The 12,500-nt window shown below is 43.1% G+C and overlaps 1 protein-coding gene across 1 annotated transcript in view; it reads left to right on the plus strand.

The window, feature by feature from the left end:
* The window catches only part of PIKFYVE (phosphoinositide kinase, FYVE-type zinc finger containing), a 3,858,188-nt gene that overhangs the window by 2,315,795 nt on the left and 1,529,893 nt on the right, over positions 1-12,500 (plus strand). The window contains 1 exon segment of the mRNA XM_044075403.1: positions 2,072-3,285. Within this exon segment, the coding sequence (XP_043931338.1) occupies positions 2,072-3,285 (1,214 nt within the window).

Genomic DNA, 12,500 nt, shown 5'->3' on the forward strand with positions numbered 1-12,500 from the left:
TTTTTATTACAGCAAACTTAGGGCTTCATTCCCGCCAGGCTGAACGAGCCAAAGTCTTCCGCTCACTCCCATCCTTCACCTGGCCCCTGCAGTGCCCATGCCCCTAATTTAACATAGGTCGTCTAGGACAAAGTAAGGGGATTTTATACCTCTGCGTCATAGGGATGCTAGTCTCTTTTTCTCGACAGAAAAACAGAGAGCACTTAAAGCAAAACAGATTTTTTGTTAAAAGTCTCACCACACACCTTTTAACAAAAAGCAGTGTTGTGCATGCCTGCATACTTAAGGGCCAACACAGGCTTATTTATATTAATTCTAGTGGTTGAGACAACCTTCCTTGTTGTCATGGAGAGCAGTTTCTTGCAACTTGACAGATTGTACCAGGTGCATATTTTTGTCATCGTAGATACTAAAACATAGTTACTAAGTTGTTATCTTTGAAAATGAGAAATTAAAGATCCCATCTGGTTGTTTTACTAGTTTTGAGTGACTATTACGCTGTTCTCTGTCCACCTAAGGTTTATTGCCTCAGTTTCAAGGATGACATCTTGGGAATGTAACATTTTTAGTATTCCCTGGATGAAAAAAAAAATAAGTATTTGAATATTGAAATAAGGCTATGTTCATCCTTGGAAGTGAGGCATTAAATCAGTCTGTGTTCTTTTAGTTCAGTAGGGGGTGAATGTGCAAGTCCCACAGCACTATCATAAAACATAGGGATAGGTGCTTAATTAAAGCTGCACCAGCATGTAGCAATGTGACTTTTCAAATAAAATAGTAGATAGTGCTGTATGTAAACATACAGGTCTAAACATTCAGTTTGTGGAGCACCCATCCTACTTCCAAGAGGCACATTATTTTTGTGGCCACTTTGCTTGCAAATACAAAACCAAAGCTGATCATCATCATCATCATCTAGATAATGATTTCCTCCATAACAGGCAGGCTGATAAAGATAAAAATTTGTCTTGATCAGATTGTATGTTTTTGCATCAACAAGCTTGCAAACATTCCATGTCTTTTCCAATTTAGTTTTTAGTTATTGTGACCCATGGCTCATAGATTTACAATCTGTGATTGACTCAAACATGATTAAAACGGCAATCCGAGTCTATCTTATGTCATTAGACTCCTTTTTGTTAAGGAGGGTGCCAGTCTTTGATGATTCCAACTACCTTAGAAATTCCCTTCACAGTTCCTGCTTTAAATTATGCTTGAGCTTTGCATGTGAATGACTTTTGTTGGTGTTTTATAAATTGGAGAGGGCTTTGATTTAATCTGATTAGCTAGGCTGTATTCTTGGGCTTAGTGAATTTTGTAAAGGGAAATTATGAGTGGATGTGAGTATGAATTAATTCATGAGTACAAGTTTGTGGAGGTGGGACCACAAGGTGGAGAACTGGAGTTGAATGCTAAAAAATGTAGCATAAGCAATGACATAATCCTTAGTCATGCAGAATGCACCAGTTGTCTCAAAACCAGTACATTTTGTGTGCCGGATGCAGGATACAGAGCTCAAAACTGGGACTGTCCTTTGCAAATTAGGATGGGCTGTGCAACCTTGTTGATGAGTTGGTAATATCCTTCCTTTCATCCCCTTGTAAATGAGTGGTTGTTAGCAGCTGTTTTTTTAATTATTTTAAGTCATGCAGGTATGTATTGTTTCACTTATTTAATAATGCAATGATAAATCTGCAGTACTTTTTGATTTGTTGGTGGGTGATCACTAGTGGCAGGTGAGTCAAACTTGTGGACTCTGGGAATGAAAACATTTAAAGGTGATGCATTACATGATGTTGTACCTCACTGAACATACAGACATGCCCAGATTGCAGTTGCTTTAAAGCTAATACCTAACCCAGAATCCATCATTGTGGAGAATGTCTAACAGATTAGCTGATAGTGGGAATTTTTTTAACTTTCTGTATCACAGTTGTTAAGATCCAGTTACCTGCAGGGATGCATGTTTTCAGTATTAGAATTCTGGGCTTGACTGTGCTGATACAGTAAGAAATTACTTTTTATTTTGTTTTCATGATTCAATTTACCTTTTACTTTTTTCTTAATATAGATAAAATGAAAACACTGATGTTTTTTGAAGGCTGTCCCCAACATTTGGGCTGCACCATCAAGCTGAGAGGAGCTTCAGAGTATGAACTGGCACGCGTCAAGGAAATTCTCATCTTTATGATCCTCATTGCTTATCACTCACAGCTAGAAATCTCCTTTCTTATGGATGAATTTGCCATGCCACCCACATTAAGCAAAAGTGGCTCATTTAATTCATTTATTTCCAGTGAAGCACCTCAACCAGGAAAGCAGGTTCTTTTCAGTGAAGAGGTAATTGCAATCAGTAAAGAACTTGATGTGTCTTTGGAGAAGTTGCCTACAGGAACTGAACCTGTGGTGGCTGAAGGATTAGATCATGTTTTTCATAGTACATTTTTCATTGAAGATGATCAGAATGCTGTGCATACTCTTCCTGACGTTGTAGCAGTGGAAGGAGAAAAACTGAAAGGTGTCAAGTCTGAACTGCTACCACTGCAGCATATGCTCATCTCTACTCCTGCTGCTGGTTCTGATGCCCTGGTACTTGAGACTGACCATCAGCATATTCAGTCACATTCATGCCACAGATATGTTGAAACTGAACAGAATTTGTCTGTGATGAGTGAACCTTTACTTGGGCATACTCTGGAATCTGAAGAACAGCCAAGACTCTTTTGTGACCCCTTGCAGGATGATACAGGAATGTACATGACTGAACCAGTAACTTCCTCTGAGGACAGACTCAAATCTTTTTCTGTGGCCTTCAGACAAGAATTGAAAGATGTTATTTTATGCATATCCCCATTTATATCTTTCAAAGAGCCTTTCCTGTTGACAGAGAAAGGAATGAAATGTCCCACCCGAGATTACTTTCCTGAGCAGGTATTCCTGTCCCCACTGCTCCACAAAGAATTCAGGGATTTAGACTGCAGAAGAAAGAAACAGCTTTTGAAGGACCTGGCAGGTGTTCAAGGGATGAATGGAAACATTCAGCCAAGATCCATCCGTATTCTTCCTTCCCACGAGCTGCTCAATACTAGGATAACAGATCACTTTAGTAGCAACTATTGCTTGGCCACATTGCTTGCTGATTACAGGGCTAGAGGTGGCCGAATCAAGCAGAGGAATGATGACCCTTTCACTAAAACAAAGGAAGTTCAAGGGAAGACTGGACCAAAAAGTGATTTAGAGGATGACAAAGGACAGTTACCTAATGATTTGTCTTGGACCACTAAGGTATTTCCTATGCATAAATTTTAGGTGTGGAGGTTCTAGCAACTACAGCTTGTTACTTTGTTGGTGAACATGCCACTCTAGTAATTTAGTTTATTTAGCTATTGGGAGTACCATTGTAGTATGTCCGTCTACTGTTGTATGGAGAAGTTCACTGTGATAGCAAAGTATTAGGTAGGACCCCGTGTGTGTTTGAGGGCTCTCATGGTGTACTGCATTGCTTATCTTGTCATAATGCAAAGGTTTCTGTCCTGCATTTATATTTTTTGGAGAGTTAACCATGATATCTTCCTTTTTAGTCTCATGCATGATCCATTTGTTAAACTGTTTGCATATGTAACATTGCATATTACCATTAACAAACTTTATATATGACTGTTAAAATCATGTCACAGTTTGACCAAACTTAATAGTCCAGCCTTCTTGGAAGGGAAGAAAGTTGAGCTTTTCTTCTCCCCTAGATTATTTTTGCTTCTTTGCTTACCGATCATCAAGCCTTCCCCATTGGACTTTTGTTTCTTTATTGTGAGGGTCCACCCAAAACTATGAGGGCAAAAGCCTACTAGAGGGGCCATCATTTAAGCACCCATAAAGGTTTGTTGTTCCTTTGTTGGCATCCCTGTCTGTGAATGTTTCTTATGGCCCTAATCCCACCTTCTGGGTGGAGATGTGCAATTCATGTAACAGCGGAGGTCCTCATTGCCTTCCCCATGTAAGTGCATACATCTGCTGTAAAAGCTAACACCAAGCAATGAATTGGTAAGCCAAGCACCTGAATCAACATTTGCAGTTTGAATCACCTTCTGATGTTTGTGTTTCACTGCTGCAGTCATTACACTTGGGTTATCCTGCCATCAGGCGGTCCCGCAGTAGGCCAGAGTTCCAAAGTCTTGGTCCGGCGTCTGTTGCTGTCGCTTCTTCTGATGTCAGGGGTATATAAGATGCAGCCAACGCCATTTTCTTCCGTCTTTCTTGCCGCACGGTGCCCTAAGCAAAAGCAGTTCACAAGTGCCGGTCGGCCGACTCCTGAGATATGAAATTCGATTTTCAGAACCAAAGTCTTCAGTAAAGCAAAGTACCCCATTGGGGAAACTTTTTCTTGCCTCAGACCACTGTCAGTAAAAGTTAATAATTGTATTTCTTGTGGGAAGCAAATACCTCATAAGGATTTTCATTCTTACTGTATTCCATGCCAAGGCCCAGATCACGACGTCACTAGTTGTCGATTTTGTGCTATATTTAACAAACGCACTATTAAACGTTGATTTGATTTTGCTCGCCATTACTTTGGCCGAAGATTTAATTATATCATGCCGTCGGAACAACCAACGACCAGAATACACAAAACACGCAAAGATGAGGAATAAGGACAGGCATCCGAGGTCCAAAACTGACGACAAAGCCTCTTCTAGGCCAGTCGCCGGTTCTCAGTGAGGTGCTTTCACCAGCCCCTGACACCCACTACCTCAGAGCCACAGGCCGCTACCGACTCCCACGTTGAGGTGCCTAGGCCTCTGGATACTCAAGGTGTTGGGCCTACGGAGACTAACCCTTCAGATGGATCTGGAGCCGCTGAGCAGGCATCGGCTTCTGAGAGTGTTTTCAGACCTTCACAACTTACCATTAAAACTACAGCCAAGTCTAAAACTCCATTAAAGACAAAGAAGCAAGTACAGCATTCACCTGGACAGGCCTCCATGCCTATAAACAGATGCTCAAAATGGCCAAAGACTTGATTACTCTGATCAGGGTTTCCCATCCCCCTCCTGATAAAAGGCCTAGGCAGGATACAGACTGATTCCTCTGACCAGGTTTCCATATATTCTGATTTCTCTTCAGACCAGGGATACTCTTTACCCCCCTATGAGGACTCTGATGCTGAAGAATCAATTCCTTCAGCCTCTCCTCCTGAGGATTATTCTTTTGGGGAAACTTTACATACCATGAGGGAGTATTTCCATTGGGAGGGCCAGGATTACTCAGAATCCAAGAAAAGGCTCAGAGACCTTCTTGTATTGCCTCAGCACAGGCCCCTTGCTATTCCGCCAGTGATGGATATTGTGGATGATGTGTTCTCTGAATCCAGTTTAAATCCTGATTCTTTATCCCTGCTCCAGTCAAGTCAGACAGGTACTACAGAGTCCCTGACTCAAATTCCTTTATAAAAACCCTCTTGCTGACCCAGAAACAATTTCCCAGAGTCCCAAAGGGGGTAAAGGCTTCCACGGATAAAAATTCAGTTCCCTCTGACAGGGATTCTAAAGCATTAGACAGATGGGGGAAGAAAGTTTACACATCTGCAACTTTAACAGTGAGGGCTTTAAATTGCCAGTTTCACATGCTTAAATACCAACAATATTTAATGTCTCAGTTAAAACAGAAAATGAGTACAAGTGCAGAACATCCTGACTATAAGGAAATGCAGGATTTATTGCATGCAGCTGAACAAGTGGGAAAGCATACTTTGCAGTGTGGTTTTGATTCATTAGAGGCTTCTTGTAGAGCATCAGTTGATTCGTGTTAAGGCAAAATTATTGGATGTTCCTTTACAGCAAGATATTTTATTTGGTGTTAAGGGAGAGGAGGTATTAAAGAAAATGGAGGATAAGGCAAAATCTATGCAAACAGTGAAGGATTTCTTACAGGTACAGCCACCTCGATTTAGCAGAAATTGGCCTACAAAGAATTGATCCTTTCCAGTGTCAGACAGGCCACAAAGAGGAAGATACAGATGCCCAAGAGGCAGATCTCAGCCCCCAAGGCTCGTACAGACCACGACAGTGGGGTGCTTCAACCCCAAAAGGAGGTGAAGACAAGTCACAACCTTACAGGAAACAGTCCCAATGACTTCCCCCTTCCAATGCCAGGCTGTTCCCTTTTGGCAGCTCCCTTAGGGGGGAAAACTAGCACTTTTTTACAAAATTGGCAAGCAATCACCCAAGACAAATGGGTGCTGAATATTGTGTCTCAAGGTTACAGGTTCCACTTTCACACTTTACCAAGGCTAAATGGAATGCCAGACCTGCCACAAAATCAATTGGCAGAGGCACAAAAGCAAATTACAGCCCTCATGGACATGAGAGCAATTCAAAAAGTGCCGCAGCAGGGACAAGGATTTTACTCAAGACTTTTCCTGGTCCCCAGAAAGGACAAAGCCTGGAGACCCATACTAGACCTTTCTATTCTAAATACTTACCTGAATGTTCCGAAATTCAAAATTTTGACACTACAGCAGCTTCTTCCCATGTTGGGCAAGAAAGCTTGGCTTGTTACTTTGGACCTCAAAGAGGCATACCTGCATATCCCTATCAGACAGAATTGCAGAAGATACCTCGGATTCATAGCTGGTTCAATGCACTACCAATTCTCTGCACTACCCTTTGGCTTATCTACTGTGCCCAGGGTCTTCACAAAGTGCCTGGCACCAGTAATTGCGTTTTGCAGACAAAAAGGAATTCAAATATATCCATACCTGGACGACTGCCTGATTCAAGCAGAGAGCAAGGACATTCTCCTAAAGCATCTGGTGTTTGTAAAAAGGTTGCTAATTTGCCTAGGGTACACAGTAAACGAAAAGAAGTCAAAACTAGTGCCCTCACAAGAGATAATATTCCTGGGTGCCAGCTTAAATACAACGGCCCAGATGGCTTATCTCACGCCAGACAAACAAGGACAACTGACTCAGTATTTTCAATTGATGGCAACAAAGTCCCAACTCCCTGCAAGAAAAATTCTGCAGGCCTTGGGATTCATGGCATCCTGCATACTACTAATTCCATATGCCAGACTGCATATGAGGAAATTACAATGGTACCTAAAAAGTGTTTGGACTCAACATTCTCACAGCTTGGAAACAGTAGTACCACTAATTCCCTGCCTACAACAGGAGTTTCGATGGTGGGCACAGGCATGTCACCTCAACAAGGGTCAGCCTTTCACTCTACCCACAGCCAGGCAGACTTTAACAACAGATGCTTCGCATTACGCCTGGGGAGCACACACATGGCAGGAAAATGTATTCAGGGCAAGTGGACCACAGACCAAATGCATCTCCACATCAATCAAAAAGAGATGTTAGCTGTACAAAATGCCCCAACAGCTTTCAAGGACCTTCTGCATCCAGGACAATTATTATTAAAGACAGAAAACACCACAGTAATGTGGTATATAAACAAGCAAGGGGGCACTCATTCTTACCCCCTATGCAGACAAGCCATGACCTTGTGGAACACAGCTCTAACTTATCAAGTTCATCTGAAAGCACAATTCCTGCCAGGAAAGAAAAATACTCTGGCAGACGACTTAAGCAGAAACATCATGGATCCTCACGAGTGGAAATTAAATCCACAAGTCTTCAGCATGATAACGCAAAAATGGGGGTGCCCGGACATAAATCTTTTTGCCTCCCCACTGAATTGCCAACTACAAAAATTCTACACAAGGACTTATCACACACAAGCATGGAAAGTGGATGCTCTTTCATTCAGCTGGAAAAGCCTAAAACTTTATGCCTTCCCACCACTGCCTCTCCTTTCAAAGGTACTCCTAAAAGCCAGACAAGAAAAACCACAGATGATCCTGATTGCTCCAGACTGGCCACGCCAACATTGGTACCCAATCTTAAAGAACTTAGCTCAAGGCCCACCTTGGATTTTCCCTCAAATTTCACACCTACTGACTCAACAAAACAATCAGATCCTGCACAGTCAGCTCAAAACCTTAAACCTGGCTGCATGGCAGATTCATTAGCCAAACCGACAACACCTCTCTCTAAAGCTGTTATGGATGTCATTTTGGAGGCCAGGAGGCCCAGCACCAGAAAATCCTATTCAGAAAAGTGGAAGAGATTCTGTGCCTGGAACCAGGCTCAAATTGACCCTCTTGTTCCAAATATTCCTCCAATATTACGATACTTAACTGAGATGCTGGACAAAGGCCTATCCTTTTCATCCATGGGGAGGGAGGATGACATAATGGTTAAGGTTCTTACCTTAAAGACACAAAGTGCAATGTTTGATTCTCACATGAGGTAATTGGCTAGACTTCAAATGGCCCAAAAGGGCAGTTAGCCTAGTACTAATCTATGAACCTAGGAACCTAAGATCCACGCCTCTGCCATCTCAGCTCATTGCAACACGGATCCTCCTGTTTTCTCTCATCCATTATTTAAACAGTACCTCAGAGGGGCTAAAAACATAAGACCGCCCCGAAGAGCACCAACTTGGGACCTCAACTTTGTCTTGAAAAAACTAACTTTACCTCCTTTTGAGCCAGCCAATTCAGCAGAATTAAAATGTGTCTTGGAAAACTGCTCTGCTTCTGGCAATAATCTCAGCACGAAGAGTCTCAGAGTTACAGGCACTAATGGCAGTGGAACCTTTCATCATTTTTCATCAGGACAGGGTTTCTTTAAGAACAAACCCTACATTTATGCCAAAGGTTGTATCCAGTGTGGCTCTTAACCAAACTACTCACTTGCCAACATTTTATCCAAATCCCCAGAAAAAAGGGGAGAATCTTCTGCACTCATTGGACATACACAGGCAGTTACGCTTCTACTTGGACAAAACAAAAGATTTCAGGAAAACTGAGCAATTGTTTGTAGCATATGCTGCAGGATCAAAGGGAAAAGGCTATTTCAAAGCAGACCATTTCAAAGTGGATAGGACACTGTATCCGGTTCTGCTACACACAGCATGGGAAACCTGTACCTAGTAACATTAGACCACATTCCACCAGGGCAACTGCTACTTCTACTGCCTACCTTAGAGGAGTACCTACCAAAGACATTTTGGAAGCTGCAACTTGGAGTTCAGTGCACACCTTTACCAAGCATTACCACTTGCCTCTTTATTTTAGATCCAGAGCTGGCTTTGCCACTGCAGTGCTGGAGGGCCTCATAGCCACACCAAGTCGTCTATAGAACCAGCCACCCTGACTCAGCTTTGAGATTCAACCCAAGTGTAATGACTGCAGCAGTGAAAAACAATGAACATAGTGCAGTTTTGTACCTACCATAAATGTAGATGTTCGAGTGTCTTCACTGCTGCAGTCCTGGTTACCCACCTGCCATCCCCTCTTTCTTACCAGGGTCTTATCTATACCTTTCTACACTGTACTACCTATGTGGTGTATTTGCTGGTACTGAAGGTTTTGTTTTTACCTTATTGTATGTTTTATTAGTAGTATGTATTGCCTACCTTTTTGGGGGCACCTGACATCTGGGGCAAGAAAAACTGAAGAAAATGGCGTCGGCTGCATCTTGTATACCCCTGACGCACTGACGTCAGGGAAGAAGCGACAGCAGCCGACGCCGGACCAAGACTTTGGAACTCTGGCCGACTGCGGGGACCACCTGACGGCAGGATAACCCAAGTGTAATGACTGCAGCAGTGAAGACACTCGAACATCTACATTTAGGGTAGGTACAAAACTGTACTTTCTCCTAGGGATCATGGCATTTTGTTGCCTGTTGCAGTCCCCCAGCAGGATATGCACACACCCATTCTTCCGTAAAAGCTCTCACCCCCAGCCCCTACTGAAACTCTGGTCACCTGTATCATATTCAAAGAACTGCTTTTCTTAACAGGGTATTCTTAATTACCATTGTTGGTAATTTTTTTTTTTTACTTATCTGTAAAAAAAAAAAAAATCTCCTTTTTTTGCGTGTATAGACCTTTTTTGTGGATTTTTCTGTCATGGCTGATAAGCTGGCAGGTTTTAAGAAATGCACTTCCTGTGGGCATAAAATCCCCAACTTGGTTGCTTACAAGGGAGTATGTTTATTGTTTGGAGCAGCACACTTGGGTGCAAACTGTACCATTTTTCTACAGCTATAGCTGACAGGCATAACAAGCTTGTCCTTAATTGCTTACTTCCACCTTCATCTTCTTCCTCGTCAGGGGCTCAAACCCCAGCAAATCTTCAAAAGCTCCTTCAGAGCACAGAAAAGGATTACCACCAAAGTCTCCGAAGACTTGCTCACCTTATGAGCCTTCATAGAAAGTACGGAGAACTTCATATCCAGCTTCATCAGATCCAAAGAAAATATTTATGGAACCTAAGACTTCGAATCTGATAGTTATATCTTCCACTCTGCCCACGAAACCCATGGATCCGAAACCTTATACAACTTAAGATGTTTCTCAAACTCTGAGAGCTCATTCACCTGAGTTTGCTTTACATCTGATATCTTCTCTGCTCCACTCCCCTCTCTTACAAACCTGGAGGAAGCACAACAGACCTCAGGCCACCATCTCATCCATCAGGTCTTCCAGGGTGTCTTTGTGAAGCAGAAGTGGATTGGATGATGAAGTTCCTCAAAGCTTAGATTCTGATGGAGGTTATTCAGTTTCCATTTCCCATCGGATCTGTGAGACTTCCATCCACCTCTCATGATATCATATCTCCTTATGGGATCTTACCTTCAGTTTTGGAGTCCCAGGATCCAACAGTACTGGTGTCAGAGCCAAAGAGAGTCATGCCTTCAACCCGGACTGTATCCTTGAAAACTTCAGCTTCTGTTCTCTTGGATCAGAATGAATCCCAGAGCCGAAGCGGCTGCATCGGATTCAGGGATCGACTCTAATGTTGTTGGAACGCTTCTTGCCCTTCAGAGCCTTGGCATTAGATAACTCTGGTGTGGCTCCCTCCACAGATCATGTATCCAGGTGGGCTCGTGGCTTGCCTGCTTCAGAGATCTCCACTCCAATGTGGCTGACCACTGCTTCCCTGGGTCCTTCGGCCTTCGAGGTTGTGGAGAGAGTTTTCTCTCATTCGAGGCCCAGCCTCTCATTCTTCCTTGGATCCTACACCCTATCCCCCTCTCTTTGGAGACCTGTCCAGAACACCCCACTGAAGAAGGGTCACCATAAGAGACCATACAGCAGATGTACATAATTACCCTATGGAATCCCTAACCGAAAAACAAAACTTCGACAAAGGCATAGGGTCCCCCAGATCATCACCTGATGAAGTCTCCTTTGGAGATCCTTAAAAAAAAGGGTGGTTGATCCTCAGATAACCCTTCTCCAGATGATTCAGTATTCCTGGAAGCTTTTCACGCTGACCTATCTACATCCTGTTGACTTTCCCGGTGGGTGAACTTATCAACCTAGTCTCTCACTGAGCATAGAAAAAAACAGATTCTTTTGAACCATTCCCATGTTGACCAGATAAAATTTTAGCCTCTTCAAAAGGTAGACTGGATTAGACAAAGGAGTCCCTGTTGATGCAATGGTCTTGGCAGCAGCCACCAAATAAGAGCTTGCAGAGCAGAGTTCCTCTGTCCACCCCCCCCTAACAGAGAGGACGGGGTGATGGACAGATTTGGAAAGCTTGTGTGTATTTCGGTGACTTTTGCCTTAGGCCCCTGAGCTATATGGCACAGATAACAAGACTGCAGAGGGATTTGACCATGGAATTCTAAAAATCTCTCTGAGTCCATGTCTCCAGAGGATTACAGAAAATCCTGGTGTTAGCTGGCCGCTGTTTTATCTAGTTCGAATGCATCCATGAGATTGATTTCTCGTGCAGCAGAGGGTACCTCTTGGGCTGCCGGTTCAGGTATTGCTGTAAGGAGACCTGTCTGGATGTGGCTATGTGATTTTTTTGGAGCCTTTCAAGTGTTGACACTGGGTAGGAGCTTTTCAAGTCTTCTTTCATCAGTGCTGCCTTTGATGGAACTTCCTTGTTTGGCCCTTCTGTGAAAGAAATGCTTTCTTCCAGTGAACAGGAGAGAAAGACCCCGACTGCCACAGGGATTTGCTGTTTTACCCATTAGTGATCCTTTTCCTGGAATCAAAGAAGGCGCAAGGAAAATGTGATTTCATAAATCCCAGGGAACTTTCCAGGATTCATGTGGAGATAACTCCCTCAGAGGCAGAGGAGGGAGTTCTAATGGAAGACACTGTCCTGGTTTCAGAGGAGACTCGCAGAGTCAGGGTTTCAGAGATTTCTTTCTAAGTAGACACTTTGAGTGCTCCTGAAGCAGTGCCCGCCTCTGGAGGAAGTCAGGGGACTGTTGTCATTGCAACCAGCACCTGGGCTGCTATAACAAAATATCCTTGGTTGGTAAAACTAATATCCAGAGGTTACTTTATACCATTTTTCCAGACTCCTACTTACAAAAGAAGAAAGCTTCCTGACATTCCACCCAGTCAGAGAGCAGCTGCAGCTCAAAAAATTCAGAAGCTGCTGGACGACAGTTATCCAGGACA

This window comes from Protopterus annectens, chromosome 6.part1, assembly GCF_019279795.1.
Source record: "Protopterus annectens isolate FY-2018-M chromosome 6.part1, PAN1.0, whole genome shotgun sequence".
Classification (NCBI taxonomy): domain Eukaryota; kingdom Metazoa; phylum Chordata; order Ceratodontiformes; family Protopteridae; genus Protopterus; species Protopterus annectens.